Source organism: Neovison vison, chromosome 2, assembly GCF_020171115.1.
Source record: "Neovison vison isolate M4711 chromosome 2, ASM_NN_V1, whole genome shotgun sequence".
Taxonomy (NCBI): Eukaryota; Metazoa; Chordata; class Mammalia; order Carnivora; family Mustelidae; genus Neogale; species Neogale vison.
Genome location: NC_058092.1, coordinates 239733028 through 239755482, shown reverse-complemented (window position 1 = coordinate 239755482; position 22455 = coordinate 239733028). Strand labels below are relative to the sequence as shown.

Genomic DNA, 22455 nt, shown 5'->3' with positions numbered 1-22455 from the left:
AAACGGTGGTTTCTCACGTTTACCTACTCCGCTGATCCTACTGGCTCTCCCCTTCCTACACATCCCGGTTCCCACGTGCTTTGTTTCCACCCGAAGACCTCCCTGCTGGCGACGGACCCTCGTTGGTCTGAAATGACTTTCCCTCACTCTCCTCTTTGAAGACTGTCATCGCTGGCTGTTGGGTTCTGGGTTTCCAGGTATTTTCTTCTTTAAACACCTTGGCAAGGCTGTTCTAGTTCTTCTGGCCATCCGGATTCCTGGTAAAAACGTGCACTGTTTTCAGGGGCTCTGCTCCTTTCTGTTTTCAGAGTTCTGACTGCGGTACCCTCGGAGCCTTTTTTTTTTTTTTAATTAAAAAAAATTTTTTTTTAAGATTTTATTTATTTATTTATTTGACAGAGAGAGATGACAAGCAGGCAGAGAGGCAGGCAGAGAGAGAGAGGAGGAAGCAGGCTCCCGGCTGAGCAGAGAGCCCGATGCAGGACTCGATCCCAGGACCCTGAGATCATGACCTGAGCCGAAGGCAGCGGCTCAACCCGCTAAGCCCCCCAGGCGCCCACCCTTGGAGCCTTTAACGCTCCTCGTTGGGTCTGCTGAGATGTGCAGGCGCGGGACCGGGCCTCTCACCAGGAAGCATTAGCTGTTCCCATTGGTTCTCTCTCTGCCTCCTGGGACTCAAGCTTCGCCCGTGCCCTGGACACGGCCCCCACGTCCCAAGCCTCTGCTCTTTTTAAGAACCGACTTCAGTCTGTCCCTCCGAGGCGTGACGTCTAGGCTGTGGCTGGCTCGGGTGCAGCCTGCTGTGGCACCCGCAGGAGCTTTCCAACGTCGCCTGTCCCGGTTCTGAGCTCTGCTGTCTCGGTTCCCGCAGGTTCTCCTCTCCCGAGAGTCCGTGTCTGTTCCGTCCTTAACATCGTCTTCCTTCAGGTTTTTACCATACATTTATATTTGCATTTTAATATCTGCATTGAAGGATTTATCTGGCAAACCCAACGCCTGGCCCTGGCCGTATCCACACACAGGCTGCGGCACGTGCGGTCTCCGGCCCCGCGGAGCCCCTCACCCCGTCCCGCCTGTGGCTGCAGCTGCCCAGGCTGCGCTGCGATGGCACCTCCTTGGCCCCGTGCTCTGCCAGACTGTTCCTGACTGTCCCTGTGTGCAGCGCCCCATGCTGTGTGTGTGCTGTTGGCCTCAGTCGGCGCCCCAGCTCGGTCAGCCCTGGACGGGTCTCCTGCTGCCCAAAGGAGCAAGATTCAGGGCAGGGCCTGCCCCAAACTGTGGCACATTCTGGGCAGGGTCTGCAGAGCCTGGTTTCCTGAGGAAGAGCAGGGACCTCAGTCTGGCACCAACCAGGGACCCCTCACGGGCGTGGGTGAAGCCACAGGCATTCCTTGCCTCCGTGTCCCCAAGGTCACAGCCGTATCACATGGCATTCACACCTCTGTGTGCGCCGTCAGCTCGCGGGTCCTGCAGCGCCTCTGTTCAGCCGAATCTGTTGGATTTGTTGATGCTGGTGTCCCAGGGCGGTGGCTGTGGTGTGGGTCTCTGCCTCTTGTTGATGGAAAAGCTCCGAGGACACTTCCGTGACATGTGCAGACACCGGCAGAGGAAGCAGCCGGAGCAGCAGCCAGGCAGGGGGCAGGCCCCTTGGAGGGTGTCTCTGAGCTGCTGAGACCAGAGCAGGGCCCCATCCCGGGGGGCAAATGGCAGACTTCTGTCGCGGGCAGCAGGCAGCAGCGGGCACGCAATGGGACGGTTCTGACGACCACGGGCGGTAGCGGCAGCGTCGCGAGCCCCCCGTGTCTGCTAAGCCCCTACCCAGCAGGTCCCACCGCACGGTTCCCCGTCCGCTGACCTGCTGCTCCTCAGCCCCAGAGCCCAGGTGCTACAGCTGCCCTGCAGGGGCCTCCCTGCTTGTCCCCGAACGAGGCCTCCAGGCAAAGCCGGCGGGAGCTGAAGCACGCTGGGAAGCCCAGGATCCGGGGGGTCTCACGGCAGGTCCGCGCCCAGGCCTGCGTCACACCGTGCTGTCCTCCCCAGCCTCATGGTCCTGCTCCGCTGCCAAGTGCACATGGAGATGGCGCACATTGAGGAGGACGAGGACCGGCTGGAGCCGGCCATCCAGCACCTGCAGAAGGCCGTGCTCCTGGACAGCCTCGGCCTCTACCAGGACAAGCTCACCAGTGACTTGAACCGGCTGCGCCTGTGCACCATGCTGTACCAGTCCCCCGAGCGTGCCGAGGACAAGGCCATCATGGCCATTGAGCAGGTGCCGACCCGGGCTCCGTGGGGCTGCCCAGGGACGGGGCCGGCCGAGCAGCCCGGCACAGGGTCCGTTTAGGTGATGTAGTAGCCCGCGCGTCACACCGGGTCTTCCTGCTGCAGGCGAAGAAGGCTGTCCCCAAGGACAGCGTCAGGAAGAAGCGGGCTCTCCTGGTGAACGCGGGCCTGGCGCTGGCCCCTGACACCTTCCAAATTGTGCTCGACAGCGAGAATGAGGCCAAAGGTACGTGCTGCCTCGCCCCTGGAGCCCAGCGTGTTTCTGCTCAGGAGCTGCCCTGAGCCTCCTGCGTCCGCAGGCTGACCCCCAGCCCGGCCCATGGGGACCAGGCTGCGCCCCGCCCAAGCTCTGACCCCGCCCGTCCCGGCCTTGACATGCGTGCAGTCTGGGCCTCAGCTCGGCCACTGTCCCCCAGGACCTTGTTCACGGCAGGACTGACCATCATGCGCTGGAGGCCGGGGCTCCTGATGAGGGGTCGGCAGGGCTAGGAGCTCCCCCCGGGGCTGGGTGGAGGGTGGCTTCAGCCCCCTTCGGCGTGCAGACGGAGTCTTCTCCGCGTCTTCACACCATCTTCCCTCTGTACCTGCTTCTCTGGCTCCAGAGCTGCTCCCTTTTAAGGACATCCGTCGTAACAGATTAGGGCCGGCCTCACGGTCTCATTTGAACTGGATTGCCCCCGTAGAGACACAAATAAGGTCACTAGAGTCCTGGGGTTAGGGCTTCATCGTACCTTTCTGGGGCACAGTTCCGCCCACATCACGGACGTGCCCAGCGCATCGCATCCTGTGGACGGCAGGTTCGTGCCTGACTGGGGAGCCCACCCACGGCTCTGCCCTCGCCGGCTGGCACGCCCCAGCGCTGGGGAGCGGACTGCTCCGGGACGTGGCCTTCTGTCGGCCTCCGGCTTCTCCGGGGCCTGGTGGTGCCACCTTGGGTTTCCACCTTGCCCCGGCCGGTGTGGGGCTGTGTTGGCCGTCCCGACCGCTCCGATGAACCAGCGTGCCGCTGACCTCCCAGCCGAAGTCGGCCCCACGGCCCAGCCCGGTGAGGCCTTCAAGAGGCTCCTAGGGCCGGCTGCCGGAGGCTGGTGTGTCGGCAGCGAGGGGGCAGCACGGTCCACTGGGCACGGTCCACCACCCAGCAGACCGCGGGGTTGGGGGGTTGTTGGGCAGGGGCCGCCGTGAGGGAGAGGCCCCCAGACCGCGGAGCCCAAGCTGCCGGGCACGGTGGCTGTGCTTACGGCGCAGGGTCCCCAGGACAGAGACGTGGCGCCTCCCAGTCCTGTGGCCCCGAACATTGCGATGTGAGCCTGGCGTCTCCACGTCTACCCTCAGTGTCCATGGGGAAAGTCAGGGGCCGCTTCACCTACCTGTTTGCGAAGGCGCGGCACCACATGGTCAGCGTGGACAAAGCCGCCGGGCACCTGCGGCGTCTGGGGGCCGAGAACGACAAGGAGAGGTGGGTGATGCGGCGCGGGCACCGGGCGCCGGCTCGGCCGGGCTGTCGGGACGCGTCCGTGGGGCAGGTGGTCCTGAGGGAAGCACGTGGGCACCTGCGGCCCCATCGCGGATCCACTGGGCGCCCCCACGCTGGGGGTTCCTAATGTCGCCCCTGCTCACCTGTCCACCTCCTCCCGTCTGGTGAGCAGAATCCAGATCTGGGCGGAGCTCGCCAAAGTGTCCCGGAAGCAAGGCGTGTGGGACGTCTGCCGGGCGGCGAGCCGCTTCTGCCTCCTGTACGACAACGTCAAGGTGAAGAGGCTGGCGCAGCTGAAGAAAGGTACCCGGGCCCGGTGCCTCGGAGCCACGGGCAGTGGCTGGGCAGGGGCTGTCCGCACGGTGCTCAGTGGGACGGGCTCCCGCCAGAGGCTGGGTCCAGGTCGGTGCGCCCATGCTGGACCCCAGCTCACGGGGACCCGTCGGGCCGGAGGGCAGGGGTGACATGAAGGTGGGGGCCGAGCGTGGGCCCCTGGGCTTCTCGGGACTGTGGGGGCGGCTCCCTGCAGCAGCTCTGGTCGAGGGGACACTTAGGACCCAGGGACGTGCCAGGGGTCCCACATGGTCGGGGACGTGGGTGCCGCAGGCTTGGGGGACGGGGCTTCTCGAGAGGCCAGACCAGGAACGCGTTGTCGGGTGGGGGGGGCTTTCCCACCCCCCCGGGAGGCCCGCCCACAGGGGGTTTCCTCCGGCCCCTTCCCGGCTGGGAATCCCTGTATGTTGTTTGCTGGTAAAGACGAGCATGTCCGGCCTGAGCCCCAGCGTCGCACTCTCCCTCAGGAAAGAAGAGGAGGGGCGGAGACAGCCCGGCCCAGGACGCCTGGGGCCCGTCGGAGGTCACCCTGCAGAGGCAGACGAGCCCCAGCCTGCTGCGCACGTTTGCGGAAGTGGGCTTCATCAGCGCGGAGGTGCGCCCCTGCCCCGTGGCTCCTGAAGCGCCGTGCAGAGGAGGGACGCCTCCCCGGTTCACAGATGGGTCACGATCTTGTGTCAATCCACGTCCTTCTGTGGAAGCCCTTTCTGCGTCTGCAGCCATTTCGCAGGCACGGAGGCGACGGCTGGGCTTTTGGGGTGTCCCCTCAACGGTGCTCTGAGTGAGCTGTGCGTTCCCTCTGCTCGCGCCGGAGCGGGGCTGGCCCCTCTGGGGTTCACCAGCGCGTCCCACAGTGAGCACACCCAGACCCCAGGGTCGGCGCCAGGCCGGGGCCGTGGTCTGCACCGCACCTGCCGCTCCCCCCAGGGCGGCGTCCCCGCTGACGTCTCGTCCCATCACTGTTCTCGGGGCCGCCTTGGCCTGTGTGTCTTGGGGTCAGTGGGGGACGTGGCTAGAGCCCTCACTGGAGATCGTGCCTGGGCCGTGAGCCGGGGACACGGTGACGCCTGGGGCAGAGTCCGGTGCAGGGAGCCGGCAGCCGGTGGGGGCAGGAGCGTCCCGCCCCGCCCTGTGTGCGGCTCCTCCGCCTGTGCCGGTGCCCTCGGCAGCCGCCGGTGTCTGTGCTCACTCGTGCGGTGACGGGGGTCCGAGAACGGGGCCTCCTCTTCCTGAGACGCCGTATGCATGGGGGACGTGGGGCAGATGGGGGGTGGGGAGGACCCTCTGGAAGACCACAGGTTCATCACAGGGCCTGCCCCCCTCAGGCCTGACTGTGCACCCCCCGGCGCCCGGTGCCCGCGCCCGTGACCGCTCATGCCGCTTCCTTCGCAGGCCACGGTGCACTTGCTGCGCTCCGAGGGTGTGGAGCTGAACAGCCGTCCCCGCCCCCCGGAGGACCTGAGCCAGCACTCAGCCGGCTACACGGTCGAGTCCCCGGAGGACAACGCGCAGTGGATCACGTACCGGTAGGTGGCCCGACGGGGCCCAGGCGACCCCCGCAGCTGCGGGCACGGCTTGGCCACGGGCACGGGCTGGGTGGCCGGGGACGATAGGGCCCAGACTCGGGGCCGTGGCTCGTGCTGCGTGTGACACACGTGGCTCCTCCCGGGTAGCGTGTTACCAGAGACGGGGAGGAGCTCACGGGAGGAGCGGTGGTCAGCTCTGCCCACGGCGTCTGGGCTCAGTCATGGTGCGTGTGGATGGGTAGGAGCTCTTTGTGTTCAACAGCCCGGAAGACGTGCCCCGTGAGCCGCCGCCACGGAAGCACTCATAGTTCGTGGTGCTGGTTTCACAGTGCTGGGTTCTAGTCATGTTCAGTGTAAAGTACTCCTGCAAGAGGACGTGGTACCGAGTGGGCGTCCGCGCGTCGCGCAGGAGCCGCGGCCCTTCTCCCTCACTGGGGGGCCGGTGAGCCTCTCCCCGCGGGTTCCACGCAGTGAACAGCCTCCTGTGGGGGGCGGCCCCCGCGTTCGGCGCTCGGAACGTTTGTCTCGGTGTTTGTCACGTGGACGGCGTCTCGGGGGGTCCCACGGAGCAGAGCCCAGGGCCCCGTCCCCGGGTGCCAGCTGCCACGCGGCAAGGGCCTGCCTGTGCTGGAGGAGGCTCCGTAAGCCACGGCCCAGCCACGCCCGACCCACGAATGCTTCTGTACAGCCGACGTGCTGAGTGGTATTAGAAGTCTGCGAAGTAAACTAGAGAAAAATGGGCAACAGAGACTCCCACGGCTCACAAAGCCGAGGGTACTTGCCACTGGGCTCCTTACCCTAAGGCGCTGGGACCACAGGTCCGAGAGAACAGGCCGTCCCGCAGAGGGCGAGGGGCGGCTGGTGGCCCGGACGGAGGTTTGAGGCAGAGTAGGGGTGTGATTTGGGAACTCGGCGCCGAGGGAGGACGTCCAGCTGGGGGACGGGATATGCTGAGCAGGGCTGCGCCCCGGGAGGGAACACGGCGGGTTCCAGCAGGCAGCCCAGATGCTGCGGAGAGCTGGGCCGTCGCAGGTGCCGTGTTTGCGTCTGTGACGCCCGTCTGAGCGAAGGCTCGGCGGGGTGTGCTGCCCGCAGGACCTGGGTCGAGGGTCTGTCGCAGAGCGCCATGGGCAGCTGGCTGCGGTCTGCTGAGATCGGACGGGAGCTCCAGGAGGGCTGGATCGTGCAGAACGCGGTGGTCTACGTCCTGAACCACAACTATCACCTCATTGTGGCCGGGCGGCAGAGGGAGCTCGTGGACACCTTGGACCACCTCCTGAGCATTGTCAAGGCCACGGGCCACAGCGGGTAGGTGTGGCTCGTGGATGGTTCGGGGCTGCGGTTGGCTGGTGTGTGGCGGTGATGGGGACGCGGGGAAACCCGAGGGCTGCTCAAGCCTCCGCAGGCTCTGTCTCCGAGCTGCACAGAGGCTCACCCCTGCGCCTACAGCGCCCGTGCAGAATCCCGCCCGCCTCACTGTTTTCCAAACTGAAGGGTTTTAAGGAACATTTGCTGAGACCCGAGTCCTCTTGGAGAACAGACGGAAAGAGCAACCCCAGCAGGGAGCCTCGTGCTGGTTTTGGAGCGGGTCGGAGAGGGGTAGGATCTGTGCCCGTGATTTCTTGTCCCGCTGGACGTGAACGAGGAGCTAAAACGAGACATTGGAAAGCGTCAGGTCTGGTCAGAGTTTTCTGACAGGGATGATGCTTCCGATCGCTCTTTTCTTGTTATTGGCTTGGCTTTTGGTCGGAGCAATAAGACGTCAGAGTTTTGCTTCGGAGGCTGAGGTAGAGACAGAGCCGTCGGTCGGGACGCGGCAGCGTGTGTGGATTTTTGTGCGGGCCAAATAACCAAAGTGGACCCTGAGACCCAGGGCTGCTCAGCGGCCTGGGACGCCCCTCCGACTCGAGCGCCCACTGGGACCCCGTGGACACCCGCCTCTCCCCTCTGGGCCGCGCTCCCGCAGATCGCTGTTGTGGACGGGGAGCAGACTTTGAGGCCCTGATTCCTGGCATGGGGAGGCCATTTCAACAACTCTAACCTGAGCCACGACTGGGCCGGATGGACAGATGTCCCGGCCCTGAGGAGCCCACCCACCTGACATGGGGCGGCCCTCTCAGTGCGAAGACCTGCAGTGGGGGACTGAAGTGTCCCCGTGTGGCCCTCGTCATAGCCAGTGTCCCCTGGAAGGTCTGAGAACAGCCCCATGGCCTAGGGCTGGAACCATGAGCGCCTGTCGTCAGGTCCCCGTGAGACGGGGCCGGGACTCCGAGGCCCCGCGTCCGCCTCTGTGCGAGCGGCCGTGCCCTCACCGCCGGCACGTTGCTTTGCAGACACCCCACCGTGCTGGCCATGCTCTGTAACACGCTGGCCCGCGGCTTGATCATTAAGTGGATTCCAGCCCACGTGCCAGAAAAATCGAAGAGACCCGTACGCTCCAACCTGTTTCACGCCCCACTGGACTCGGTGGCCAGCTCTGAAGTCAGGACCGCCGTGGAGGTAGAAGCGCCCCGCGCGAGGCCGGGGGACCCGCACCCCCTTCGCGGAGCTGACGGGTGGCAGAGCAGCGAGGAGCCGGACGCGGGGCGCGGGCAAGGAGGGGAACGCGCAGAGCCCTGGAAGTTCTGGGGACGCTCCGGGCCCCCGGGGGGAGGGGCTGGGGCCGGGACTGGCATCTGCTTCAGCCACCGGTGCGGCCTGACCGGGAGCCGCGTCCACTGGTCTTTAAATCATGTGGGTCTTGGCTCGGGCTTCCCCGTCACGTCCGGGCCACGTGAGTCAGGACCCGCCCACTTTAGGTCTGCGAGTTTGCCCTGAGCCCGACGGACGGGCCTGTGCCCGAGGAGGTGCTGCCCACCAGCGCCCGGCAGCAGCTCGTCGCCACCTGGGTGAAGGGCAAGCAGCTGCTGCAGCAGCAGGTCGGGCCGCGGCTGGGCGTGGACGAGCAGGTGCCGCGGCCGCGGGGCGCGGGCCGGGGTCGGGGGGGCCCGGGGGCTGGAAGAGGCTGGTCCCCATGTGCCCGGCCCTGCTGCGTAGAAGCCTCCTGCTGAGCTCTCCCCCACGGGACAGTGGCGCGCGTGGGGGAGGGCTCCCTCGTCCTGTAGAGGAGCCCCGCCCTCTGGGAAGGTCTGTCCCCAGAGAGGTCGCTGCCGTGGGCCGCAGCATCTTCTCCTTAGTTCTGCGGCCTTACCTGGAGGTGCACCCAGGCCAGAGGGCGCCCCCCGAGCGTGAACCTGAGACTGTGGGAGTGGGGTGGGGGCCGGCAGGCTTTGCCCCCACAGACGCGGACCCTGGGCTGGTGGGCAGTTGGAGCCGCACCCGGGCCACGGCCCAGCCCTTCTGCCGGCTGGCGGCTGAACACGGGTCTTGGAGAGACCCTTCGGTGGCTCTGGTCGTTGCCGCTGTGCTGCCGTGGCCCGGCGTGGCCCGGCACCCCTGGGCTGATGATGCTTCCTTCCCCCAGAGTCCCAACGAGGACATCGACTTGGTGACGCAGGTCCTCGTCGCTCTGGAGATGTACTCCTGCAACGGGCTGGGCCTCATGGACTTCGCCGTGCCCCCCCTGGCCCAGGTAGGAAGACCCTGACCCGAGGCCGTTCATGGAACCGGCGGCTCCAACGTGGAGCCAGGGTCGGGGCCTCGCCTGAGGGGGCAGACTGCGGCCCCGGGGAGTGACCCCGTCCTTGCCACAGCACTCAGCACCCGGGTGCGGGGCCCCCGGTTCGGGCCCGTGTGGGAGCTCCCCCGAGTGCCTCCTCCGGGCTCACGGAGGTGCTCACGGACGCGCCTTCCCCCGCGCTGCAGCTGGTGAGGACGGCGTCCGAGTGCGGCTGGTCCGACCCGCTGGTGGGGCTGCAGACCCTGATGCGACTCACGCGCTTCGCCCACGCCGCGCGCGACCACGAGCTCACCATGCTCTGCTCGCAGAAGGCCGCCCAGATGGGCGTCAGACTCCTGCGGGCCTGCGACCCGTGAGTGCCCTCCTGACCCCACTCGCTGTCCCGGTGACGCTCATTTCCCGGCGGCTGGGGGGGCAGGGGACGTCCCGTGGAGCCTCCGTGTCACACCTCCGTGTGCGGGGCCGAGGAGCAAGGCCGGCGGGGGCCACCGAGCGAGACACTTAGCCCTCGCCAGCCTCACCAGCTGCGACGTGAGGGGCACAGAGGCCCCGTCATCTGCTGCTCCCCATGGACCCGAAGCTCTGACTTAGCCCCCGAGCAGGCCACGGGCTGACCGCGGTCCCTGCCTGGCGCCGGCCGCAGCTACCCTGGCCGCAGGCACGCGGAGGCCTTCCCTCCCCGTGAGTGCGAGGCTGCCTCACGCCCGCTGCCGTGGTGGAAGTTTCTGAGGCAAGGACGGGTTTCCTTGAGGTTCTTTTCAGGCTCTTTCCTGGAAATGATGAAATCACTGACCCAAGCGTATGAAGACATTCGTGGCGGCCAAGCAGCCGGTCGGTCTGGCACCCCGAGGCCAGGCCCCAGCCGCGCCGGACAGCTCCGCGTCCCCAGGCTCGGACCGCGTCCCCGTCGCAGGCTGCCCGCTGCCACAGGCCGTTTGGGGGGGGGTCTGTCCCACACACTGAATCCCAGGGACGGGGACGCGTCTACCCGAGGTCAGCCACTCCACGGCCCTCGTCAGACACGCCTGATACGCGTTTGGGGCCACAGGTGAAAGCCACCCAAGAGGTCTGCACGCCGCCGGCCAGCCCGTGGCCAGGGCCTCAGCGCGGGGGGCTGGCACGGTTCGCCCGAGGACCCTGCGGCGCTGCCTCACTCCCTCCCCGGGGCAGCTCTCTGCTAGGCACCACGGCTCCCACGTTGATGGGAGAAACTGAGGCAGGTCGAGGGCGATTCACAGGCCCTGCCGGCAGGCGCAGAGCTGGGCTGGGGCCCCGGCGTCTGGCTCTACAAGCCCACGCTCCTAGAGGCCACTGGACGCCACCTCTCGGACGAGAGCACGGCACCCTCTCTGTCAGCAGGGGCACGATGGAAAGTTCCAGAAGTCAGCCGCGTCCCTGTGAGCGTGTGTCCCCAAGACGCGTGCCGCACAGGGTGACTGATGGGACTTCCCGGAATGCGGGGTGGCTGGGGGCAGGAGAGGCCCCCCTCCCATGAGGCGACTCCAAGGGCCTGGGCCCAAGGAACGAAGTCTGATTCTGAAAAGTCCTGGGAAAACCATCTGAATTGGACTAGGAACCCTCGTACCTGGTTAGTTCACATAGCTTCCCCCAGAATCAGACGTCGTGGGGGCAGCTCTCGTTCTGAGAACCCGCCGCCCCGCAAGCAGAAGACAGGCTCACGCACTCCAGCCGCCGACTTTCCGTTCTACCCGCTCCCTGGGGGTGGCCGCAGCGTGGTGACGGGGTTGGGACAGCCTGGGCCCCCAGGACCCACCCTCCTCAGGTGGGACGGCAGAGGCCTGGCATGGGGAAGGGGCGGGTCGAGGCAGGGGACCGTACGTGAAGAGGAGCTCTGACCACACGGGGACACAGGAAGCTCCTGGGGCGGCCCGGGCGGGGACGGGTTAGAGACCCGGGGACCGAGGGGCGTTCTCAGGCCCTGCGGCTTGAGGGCTGCAAGAAGACTCGGCCCACCCTGGCTCCTGGGCGGCCTCCACGGAGCTCGCGGCGGCCTGCGGGACGCGGGGCCCCGGAGCGCCCACCCGGCAGCAGGTGGGCCGCAGCCCTGTCCCGAGAGCCCCCAGCAGCGTCCTGGCCGCAGGCGTGAACAGGGAGTTACTGGGACGCACGACCGCACGGTGGTCCGAGGAGAACATCCGGGAGGCTGCGGCGCTCGGAGGTAAGGCACAGCTTGCCGTGGGACGGGAGCCGCGCAGGACCGAGCTCTGCTGGGCACGGACTCGGTGCGCAAGTGCGAGGAAATGCCGTGGGAAATACACGAGAAGGGGCGGACGCACAGAAAATGTGACAGAAGCCGGAAGACGTGTGGGGAGTTTTACTTTGGGAGCCGTAGCAGGAGCCCTTGAGAAAGGGGCCTGAGTGAGGCAGAGAAGAGTCCCTCGCGTGTGGCCCCGTGGACACGCCGAGTCACCACCGACAGTGCCCAGCAAGGTCGCAGGAGGCAGAAGGGCCGCAGGCTGCTGAGAACCCATCACTGGAAGGTGGAGGAAAAATGGAGCTTTCTAGGTGGAAATAATTTTAAAAACCTAGAATTCTAACTCATCCAAACTTTCAGTCCAGTCTGGGTATGGAAAGCCATTTTTAGACGGGCAGAGACCTAGATTATACATGTGCCACACACCTGTTTTTAGAAAGTTCCTTGAAGGATATGCTCCAGAAAAACAAGGGAATAAACCAAAAAAAGAGAAAAATGTGGGATGTTGGAAATAATATTCAACCCAGAAAAGTTGTCAAGCCGTGCCGGCCCGAGAGCCACCTGTGTAAAGGACAGCGGGACGGAGGCGGCCGCGAGCCAGGGCCATGAAGAGGGGACCCGACGTGTTGTGCCACAGGAAAATAATACAGTGGAGAAGAGCCAGTTGGAAACTCCCGAAGAGACGAGAGTCCTACAGAGCCCGACTCCGCGGTGGGAAACATTTCGTTACCATGGTGTTCACTGATGTTCCAGTTTTAGGACTAACATTTGACACAGGAAATCTCCTTGTGCTTATCAGTCTGACAGTACAGAAGTAGAAGTCCTGCCGACGCGCTTCAGCAGGGCAGGGGAGTGTCTAGAAGGGAGGAGAATAGCTGTGGGAACGTCCTTGCCCGAGAAGGTGAGCGGTCGGGGGTCACCGGCGCAGGGTCCACGAGACCTGGAGCTGCTGTAACATTTTAAGGTGCAAAGATGATGAATAGGGGAATTAAAGTCCTGCTATAATCAACGATGCTCCTACGTTGGGAAGAGGCACGGGGGGTCTGAGCGCCGTAAGCTTCCGTGGGGCCTCTCAGAGCTCCACAGGCGACGTGTGGCGTCCGTCCGCTGCCAGCACGCGCGAGGCGAGGGCCGGACCAGCACCTGCCTGCGGGCAGCCAGGGCTAAGGATGTCGCAGTCGTTCCCTCCGGGGAGCGGCCCTGGGAGCCAGGTAGGAGGCCCTTCTTCCCAGCCATGTGCAGGTGCCACCTGGATAGAAATTCAGAAGTTGTTCTGAAAAGAGACGCTGCAGAGACGTAGGAGTTGGTACGGGCGAGCCGCTGCCTTGGTCCTCCTGCCGCGGGGCCAAAACGTCCTTTGCTGCTGGCTGAAGGCTGGTCAGGAGGACGCCGCCGGGTAATGAAGGACGTGGGCCCTGGCTTTGCCATTCTGCATCGGTGATTCTTAAATTGAGTTTTATCTTAAAATGACAAGTCTTTTACGAAGATAAAAATTAGTTTCCAAAAATTCATTTGTAGAACGTCGCTGCCCTCTAGCGGTGACTGGTGTCACGGCACCCCGTGGACTTGCCTACGCAGCCGCTGAACCGGGTTGACTGCGGTTCTGACCGCTTGTCCAAGCACACGGGGCGCGCGCCGTGTCTGGGCGTGGTCCTGGGCGCTAGCTAGGCGGCTGGAGAGCCGGGAGCGCCGTGGTTCTGCAGGAGGTGCCACACTTGTAGTGATCTTGCTGGTCACTCAGAGCACTGGACCCTGAAGCTGCGCGGGATCCGTGGTCACACCCGGCCACACGGCGTGCACTGCAGATGGCTCACTTACACATGTGTTTTACTTACACATATTTCAAATTTTCGTGCTAATTTTTGCATTTTGCTAGTTACTTGAAGAAACTCTATGTGGGATTGGTCCCAGAGTAATTTCATAACAGAACTTACATTAAAGAGTAAATGTAATTTTTTTAAAAAAATATTTTATTTTTATTTATTTATTTGACAGAGAGAGAGAGATCACAAGCAGGCAGAGAGGCAGGCAGAGAGAGAGGAGGAAGCAGGCTCCCTGCTGAGCAGAGAGCCCGATGTGGGGCTCGATCCCAGGACCCTGAGATCATGACCTGAGCCGAAGGCAGAGGCTTAACCCACTGAGCCACCCAGGCGCCCCAATTTTTAGTTCTTAATGAAAAATTTCAGTTGCTAATCAACTCATATTTTCACCTCCAAGTGTTCAATTACTAGAATAATTTTCACATTCACACTATCAATGTACATGAATATACATTAATGAGAAATTTCATGTGAATCCCTAAAATAGACAGAAAATAGATTAAAAGGAAGTAGTCTAAGAATATTTGGGACATTTCTACTTTGTTCAGCATTTTTATTCAACATAATCATCAATGTTGGGTCTTTATATAAATTTGAAAGTCCCTTTCTACCAGTTCTGACCATGGTATAGTAACGGATATTATAGTCTTATTCTGTGAAAAAACAAAACAAAACAAAACTGTAAGGCTTAACAAAATACATGAAGTAAAGATTTTTGGGCATTGGACAACAGATGGTCCAAAGCAGAAATTTTTGCAGGAGGGAACATCAAAGTGGGCTCTACCTTCACACTCCCTGTCTGCCAGGTGGGGTTGCAGCGCTGGCCTAACCAGCACCGAGGGGTGGAGCCAGACAGAAGCCGTACTGGAGTGAAACGGATCCGTGCAGGGGCTGCCCAGGCAGCAGGCGTTTGCAGGGTGTGGACGGAGCACGTGTGCTCACAGGCACGGACATGTGGGCTCTAAGATCAAGAGAGATGGTGGAATTGACCCACAGGGGTCGCGGGGGCCGCACGGATCTTGCCAGGCATTCATCGAGATCACACCTTAAGAATAGGGCTGTAAGGGCTACTGTAGACCTGCCCTGAAAAGCCTCCCTCAGATCTGGAGAAGATGAGCGGAAGCGCCACTACATTACCTGCGTCAGAAGAAAACCTTTCAAGGAAGGCAACGCGACCCACGCGCTCACCGGTGCTCTCAACAGTACAGCCCTTCAGTGTCCAACATAAGATAAAAAATTACTAGACGCGTGGGATAATGAGGAAATGTCCTTCCATACCAGGAGGAAACACAGTCAACAGAATAGAAACAGATGCCTGTGTGGCTCAGTGGGGTTAAGCATCTGTTTTCAGAGTGGGGGACTGAGCCCCACATTGGGCTACGGGCTCAGTGGGAAGTCTGCTCCTCTGTGTGTCTCTCTGCCCCTCTCCCCTGTTCTTGCCCACACTTTCTCTCTCTGAAATAAAAACAGATCTTTACAAAATTGACTAGAAACAGTCAACAGACCCAGATACGACACACATTTTGGAATTAGCAGACAACACATTTAAAATTTAAATTAAAACAACTATTATAAATATAAGAATATATTTTTACTGGAAAAACTAGTGTACAAGGGGGGAATTTCAACAAAGAAATGAAAAATGTTACGAAGTAAGTGGAAACTCTAGGACTGACAAATATAGTCTCTGCAAACATTACTGGGAGAGCTTAGTGTCCGAACCCTGAGGAAGTGGTAGTGACTGACGGCAGGTCTACACAGCACTGAAGCCGAGGCACAGGGAGAAAAGCCAGAAAAGCAAAATGGACATCACTTCAGCAGCATCCAGAGCAGAATCAAGTGGCCCAACCCACACCTACTGGGAGTCTCGGCACAGAGGCAAGAAAGGGAGGCAGAAATATACGTACTTACATTTTCTCAAATTCAGTTAAAAACATCAGCCCAGAGATCCAAGACTTTCAATGACCCCAGGCAGGATGAACACACAGAAAACCACACCATGTTCACTGTAGTCAGACTGCTGCGGAGCAAAGGTGACGCGAAATCATTAGAAAGGAGTCAGAAGGCAAACAGATGCACTACGTACAGGAAAGCAAGGTCAAAACTGCAGACTTCTCTGCAGAAACAATGCAGACTGCCCAACGCTTTAAGTGCTTTAAAAAAAAAAAACTGTCAATCTAGAATTCCATGTCCAAGAATAGCCTTCAGGAAACGAACTCAAAATCAAGATGTTTTAAGATAAACTAAAGGTAAAATAATCCGTTCCTAGAAGAGATGCCAAAAGAAACTCTTCAGGCTAAAGGAAGACGAGAGCAGGTGGAAAGTTGGTCCAAGAAGCCGCCGAGGCACCCGCCCTGGTGAATGTGTGGGCGCACGGAAGGCCCCCACCTTCGGTTTGCCGGTCCTTTAAAGGACACTTGCCTGTTTAAAACAAAGTACATTGAGTTGTGGGACTATTAATAAGTGTAGAAGTAAAATGCATGACCACGATAGCACAAACGATGGGCATGAGGAACACAGAAGTTTACTGCTCGGAGTCCTGACGTGCCCCGTGAGATGGTAAGACGTTAATTCTAGACAGACTGTGCCTGGTTAAGGATCTCTAGAGCAAGTCCCTAAAAGTAATTAAAAAGTGTAACTAAGTCCAATAGAGGAGATAAAATGGAATGCTAGAAAATATTCAATTAACCCAAAAAAGTGGAGGAAAGGAACAACATATGGGGTGAAAGGACAGCAAAGCCAAGTGGAAGATCCCACCCCGGCTGCGTCCACGTACGCACTAAACGGCCGCGGGCCAGCACTGTAGTGAAATGCGCGCGGCTTCTCCCGCCGGATCCAGTAAGTAAGACCCAACTAGAGCTGTTTTCAGAGACGCTTCCAAAATAGACTCGGGTGGCCCACGGAGGGAGTCTCCCCGGCAGCCAGTATATTTCTCTCAGAATAAATCCAGTGCCCCCTAAGTGGAGTTTCAGGGATTTGCTCCCCTCCAGCCCTGGACAGGGGGTGACCTCTTCGTGTACTGGTGTTGTATGTGCACAACCCACAGTGTGGCTAAGCTAGGAAACCTGGAGGAAGGGATCCCACAGCATTCTTGACGTCGCTTTGAGTTGAAACCGTTTAGGACCGGGCTCTCAGCACACAGACGACGGCCCCTGGGACCAGACACACTGGGGCACACGGGATGGGGCCCATGATCTGGGGGCGCTTGGCCATCCTACGGGCAGGTCGCAGCAGACAGGCTCACTCACTGCTGGCCTCCGTGTTCCCGGTTTCAAGAGCTAGAAACCAGAGACGTGAGTGGGTCGCTCCAACACCAGCTCACGATTCTGTGTCCTGGTTCCGTGGGTTGACCGGATTCAGCTAGTTAGCTGTGGCTTAGGGACTTCTGTGGGGTTCCTGGGGATGCCCCCAGGGCTCGTTCGCCTCCCGCGAAGGCCGTCCTGCATTTGAGGCCCTTCTCTGTCTCCAGGGTCGAGACTGAACTGGTGGCGGAGATGCTGAGCACCACAGCCTGCCTCCGGGGCAGGAGCATCATGGAGAACCTGAAGGGGAGAAAGCAGCTGCGCCTGGCGGCCGCCAAGGCCTTCATAAAAAGTGCCAAGTACGCCGTGTCGCGCTCCGGGCCGGTGGTGTGGGCTGCGCACTGCATGTGGGCCGTGAGCGGCGGCTGTAGTGCCACGAACCGACGGGCACGATGCTCGGTGGGGACGGCCGCGGAGGCCCCATGGCCAGGGCGATCTCCGCTTCGTGGGGACACCTACCCCCCCCCACCCGCCTGGGCATGAGCAGGTCACCGCAGGCGTGGCCGTCGGAGGGAGGGAGCGCCCGTACGGAGGGCTATTTCACGGCAGCCAACCGCGCCGCCTCCCCTGTAAATCCAGGAGCCGCACGTGTTGCTGCTGCACCGTCCGTCCCTGTCTACACCTGGCCAGGTCAGGAATTCCCTTTCAGGTTTGGGGGCATTGCAAGGAGCAGCGCCCTGGTGATGGTGGCTGTGAGGCACTACTGGAACACCTGGCTTCCGTTCCTGGCCTCCGCAGCCAGCAGGAGGACAACCAAGAACGTCCTACAGCGGATCATCAGCATCATCAACAAGACAGAAGCGAAAAAGCAGGTGCGCTGTGTGCGGCCACGGCGGGGCAGGCCTCTCCCAGAAAGGCTGGGCAAGATCCCCGGAAGGGCAGACTCCACGGAGCTCTTGAAACCAGGAACATGAAGGCCAGCAGAGTGGGGGGCCCCGGAGGACAAGGGCATTTCCAAAATCCCAGCTGGCAAAACCCCACCCCGCCCTCCCTCCTCCCCTAGAGAACACTGACCCGTACCCAGCAAACTCCAGCAGGAGGGAGGAAGGGACGGAGGAGGTGGGAACAGAGCAGGAGGCTCAGACAGCTGAGGAAAACCTCAGAAGAGCGGGCGTCCTGGCCTGGCTCTACCCGATGCCCACCCCATCACCAGCATGGGTGGCCTTGGTAAAGGCCTTGTCCCTGTGTGGCTCCCTCGGGCTGGCAGAGCTGGGCCCGGTCCCAGCTTGAGAGGGTGTGTGCAGGTCATGAGGACTGTCCCACTCGCCTGCTGACCACGTGTGTCCTCTGCCCCTCCTGGAGACTCCCAGCCCTAGGACTCGGCTCCCCACAGGGCTTCCCGTCTGCCAGGAAAGCCACACTCCTACAGTTTTTAGCAGGATCCTTCCGAAACGAAGGCCTGCAGGTCCAAGTCGTTGGCAGACAGAGGTCCGTGCCCAGACCAGGCAGGAGCCCACGGACAGAGCTTCTTGAGCCCGCAGTCCAGGGCCCAGTGATGCCTCCGAGGCCAGCGGACAGACAGGCTCTGGGAGGTTTGGCGGGGACCAAAGTCCGAACCGAAGTCAGATGTTTAACTGACTGAGCCCCCCAGGGGCACCTCTACCTCATTGTGGTTTTGATTTGCATTTCTCTTGCAGTAAGGATAGAGCATCTTTTCATGCGCTTACCTTCGCTATCTGCATATTTTCTTTGGGAAACATCTTTTCAAGTTCCTTGCCCTTTTTTGAATTGGTTTGTTTTTTGTTGCGTTGTAAAGAGTTCTCTGCACATTCTGGATATGAATCCCTTATCAGACAGAAGATTTGCAGATTTTTTTCTCCATTTGTTTGACTGCCTTTTCACTCCCTTGGTGGTATCTTTTGATGCACAGAGGTTCTTAGTTTTGATGAAATTTAATTTTTTTTTCTTTTTGCCTATGTTTTGGTGTCACATCCATGGAGCCATTGTCAAATCTAATGTCATGGAGAATTTTTCCGGTATTTTCTTCTAAGAGTTTTATAGCTTTACCTCTTGTGTTCAGGGTTTTTCCCCCCACTTGAGTTAGTTTCGGTCTCTGCCGTAAAGCAGGGGGACAGCTTTGTTCCATCGTGTGTGAAAGTCCCGTGTCCCAGCACCAGCTGTTGAAAAGGTGGTTCTTTTCCCGTTGAATGATCTTGGCGTCCTTCCTTGTCAAAACTCATTTCACCACTTACGGAAGAGTTTACTTCTGGGGTCTTTCTTCTGTTCCACTGGTATGTGTGTCTGTCGTAAAGCCAGGGCCACGCTGATTTGACGACTGTAGCTTTGGGACAAATTTCGGAGTCAGGAGCTAGGCGCCTTGCAAGTTTGTTAATCCTTTTTGAGATTGTTGTGGCTATTTGGGGCCTCCTTGCAATTCCACGTGAATTTGAGGATTGGCTTTTCCATTTCTTCTAAAAACGGTGTTGGAGCTTTGAGGCGGGTGTGTTGACTCTTTAGATCACTTTGGGTAATACGTACGGTTGAGCGTGTGAAAGCCTTTCTATCCATGAACATGGATGTTTTTCCATTCATATAGGTCTTCCTTAATTTCTTTCAGGGATGTTTTCATCGTTTTTGGCAGATACGTCTTTTACCTCTTTGGAAGTATTTAATTCCTTTAGGTGCTAGCATAAATGATTTTTCTTTCTGTCTTAGCTCTGGCTGCTCTAACAACATGGTGCATGACTGGGTGGCCTACCCAACAGAAGTCTGCGTCATGTTCTTCTGGAGTCTGCAGTTCTGAGACCAGGGAACCAGCGTGGCCCGGTTCTGGCGAAGGCCCTCTTCTGTCTTGCATCCATCTGCCTTCTTGCTGTGTCCTCCTCTGGGGGCAATGTAGGGACAGAGCAAGATGTCTTCTGTCTCATCTTATGGTCTTATGAAGGACCCTTCCCCTCATGACCTCATCTAATCCTAATTACCCCCCAAATAGCAGCACACTGGACACGAAGACTTCTACACGTGAATGCGGTAGTGGCAGGGGACACAAGTAAGTGCACAGCACGTTCCTAGTTGCCTTTGTGGATTGTTAGTTGCTGATATATAGAAAAACCACGGACTCTTATACTGTGTCCTACAGGTTTTCTAAATTGATTTATTAGCTCTAATGATTTTCTTGGGAACTTTTTTGGATTCTTCTATATGTAGGATCATATCATCTGTGAATGGGGAGAGTTTCACCTCTTCTTTCCATTTGGGATACCTTTTATTCTTTTTCTTGTCTTGTTACTCTGGCTGGAATTTCCAGTAGAATTTGGAACAGCAGCAGGGAAACGATCTTCATCTTGTTCCTGGTCTTAGGAGGGAACTTCAGTTGCTCACCACTGAGCACAATGTCAGCTGTGGGGTTTTGATAAATATCCTTCATGTGTTGAGAAATGCTCCCATTTTTCCCAGTTTTCTGAGATTTTATGAAAAGCTGTTGGATTTCGTCTAATGCCTTTTTCCATCCGTTGAGATGATCGTGGCGTTTTTCTCCTTCATTCTGTTAACGTGATGTATCACATTGATTGATGTTACATGGAAGCACTCTCGTACTCCCGGGATGAACACCACGTGGTCGTGGATTTGATTTGCTAAATTTTGTTGAGGATGTTTCCCTCATCTAAATTCCTAATGGGTATTGGTCTATGATTTTTCTTGCTGTGTGTGTGTCTAGATTGCTCTCGGTATCAGAATCAGTTTGGAAGTATTTCTTCCACTTTGGTGTTTGAGAAGTTGAGGAGGATTATTGTCAATTGTGTAGACATTTGGTAGAACCCAACCACAAGCCCTCGGGTCCAGGAATTTTCTTTATTGGGTTGTTTCTGATTGTTGGTTCAGTTGTTACTTGTGTACGTTTGTTGAGATTTTCCATTTCTTATTGAGTCAGTGTAGGCAACGTGCATGTTTCAAGGTATATGCCCATTTCTTCCAGTCTTATAGTTGGCTGGTGCATGCTAGCCCACAGGGTTCTCCTAGAACCCTTCTTATCTCTCCAGGGTTGGTGTTCAAATTCCCACTTTCACTTCTGATTTTAGTTATTTGTGCCTTCTTTTTTTCCTTGCTAGTCTTGCTAAAGGTTTGTCAATTTACTTGATCTTCTCGTTGATTTTCTCTGTTATTTTTCCAACCTCTGTTTTGTCAATTACTTTATTCTACCTGCCTTTATTACTACCTGCCTTCTGCTGGCTTTGGGTCTAGTTTGTTCTTTTTCTAGTTCCTTCAGGTAGAAAGTCAGGTTGTTCACTTGACATCTTCTTTTTCCATGTTGGCATTTGCAGCTGTAAACTTGCCTCCCCCGAGCGCTGTGTTTGCATCTCCTACAAGTCATTTGTGTTTGTTTAGAGTGCGCACAGGCAGCGGAGGGACAGAGAGAATCCTAAGACTCCCTGCTGAGCATGGAGCCTGCCTTGGGGCTCGATCCCAGGACCCAGAGATCAGGACTGAGCCAAAATCGGTCAGACTCTTAACTGACTGAGCCACCCAGGCATCTTTCTTAATAAGCTTTTTCTAATGTGCTTTTGATCCCATTGATTTCAGCCTCTAAAATGGGTTTGGACACTTCATGCCATTGAGGAAGCTGCTGTCTGTGTTGGGGGTAGTCTCTGCATATGGGCTCTCCTGGGCACTGGGAGATTCTTCTCCTGGGTGAAATGGGACTTTGCTTTTTATGACTTAGTATTTCAGAAACTTAGTTGCAACTTCTGTAATTAGGTACTGAGCCAAATAAACCTCAAGACGGTGATGGATTCACTACTTCATGGGATATACGTGTCCTTGTTTCGACTGCAGGGAAAGGGGAAAGTGCTGCTTCTTCACCAGTGGCCTACGGCGGACTCCCACAGTGGAGGGATGACAGAAGGTCACTTTCTCCCAGGTTTGTAGACACAAGACAGACACAGCCGCAGGCACGAGGAGAGGCAAGTGCTCTGCGCCGTAATTCGACGGCCTTGCATGAAGCCTGCTCAATCCGGAGGGAGACCACAGGGAGTGTTGGCTCGTCACTTGGGGTGTGATGGGCAACAAACTCATGGAGCCCCCATGGTGTGCACAAGGACGCCAACTAGGGGCCCTGTCCCGGACGCCCTGGGGTCAGGGCCCGCTTGCTCCGCCTAGTGGCTGCTATGGGACCCAGCCCTGGGGTACCCGGCAGGCCCCTCCCAGTCTTGCTCTTCTGCACAAGGCGGAGATGTCGTCTTGCAAAACCAAACCAATACACAAACTGAACTAGGAGGTAAAACCATATTTAAGAATTCGTGTTTAATTCTGCGGAGAAAAATCATCATCCTTATATCTGGCAGTATCTGCTGGGGAGTGTAAATACCGGGGACCGTCTCGGGTCCCAAGGACTTCAGGTCTGTCGGAGAGAGAAACTTGATTTAAAATAATGAACGAAACGTAGGACCACGTGTCACTGACTTTGGAGCACTGAGCCGCCACGGTTCCCACAGGCTCCTCGCAGAGCGCACCCGGGCTCCTGGCGCCGGTGGAACGCCCCCCCCCACAGGGCAGGACCCCCAGCCCGTAGGGCCTGAAACGACAGGCAGGAGCAGCCCTTGCGGCCCAGTCCCAGAGGCTGAGCAGCGTCTGGGTCCCGCTGCTGGGTGTGGGCGGCAGGGACCTGCGTACTGAGACCCCCCCCCCCGCTGGCCGTGCAGAGGCCACGGGGCACGCGGGTCCCACGCGGCGGGTACTGGTGGCAGCAGTGTCTCCGGCCATGGCCTTCGTCTGCTCTGGGGCCCACCCTGCAAACAGAGACCCCGAGGGTCCTGCACCCACGGCGGGGCCTCTGCTCAAGTGGGACCCCGGGGGCGCGGAGGCTCGGGCGCGCCCTGGGGTGTGCGGTGGCAAGTCCCCAGGACAGTTTTGTCTCTGTCCCTCCGCAGGCCGCTTGCACACCCA

At 59.0% G+C, this 22455-nt stretch overlaps 1 protein-coding gene across 1 annotated transcript in view; it reads left to right on the top strand.

Annotated features, from left to right (window-relative positions):
• The window catches only part of CFAP46 (cilia and flagella associated protein 46), a 62948-nt gene that overhangs the window by 22707 nt on the left and 17786 nt on the right, over positions 1-22455 (top strand). The window contains exons 12-25 of the mRNA XM_044240769.1: positions 2041-2269; positions 2386-2506; positions 3616-3739; positions 3930-4060; positions 4558-4685; positions 5483-5616; positions 6712-6924; positions 7950-8115; positions 8415-8564; positions 9080-9187; positions 9421-9587; positions 16740-16871; positions 17222-17384; positions 21346-21430. Of these exons, the coding sequence (XP_044096704.1) occupies positions 2041-2269; positions 2386-2506; positions 3616-3739; positions 3930-4060; positions 4558-4685; positions 5483-5616; positions 6712-6924; positions 7950-8115; positions 8415-8564; positions 9080-9187; positions 9421-9587; positions 16740-16871; positions 17222-17384; positions 21346-21430 (2051 nt within the window). The remainder of the gene's footprint in view (positions 1-2040; positions 2270-2385; positions 2507-3615; positions 3740-3929; positions 4061-4557; positions 4686-5482; positions 5617-6711; positions 6925-7949; positions 8116-8414; positions 8565-9079; positions 9188-9420; positions 9588-16739; positions 16872-17221; positions 17385-21345; positions 21431-22455) is intronic.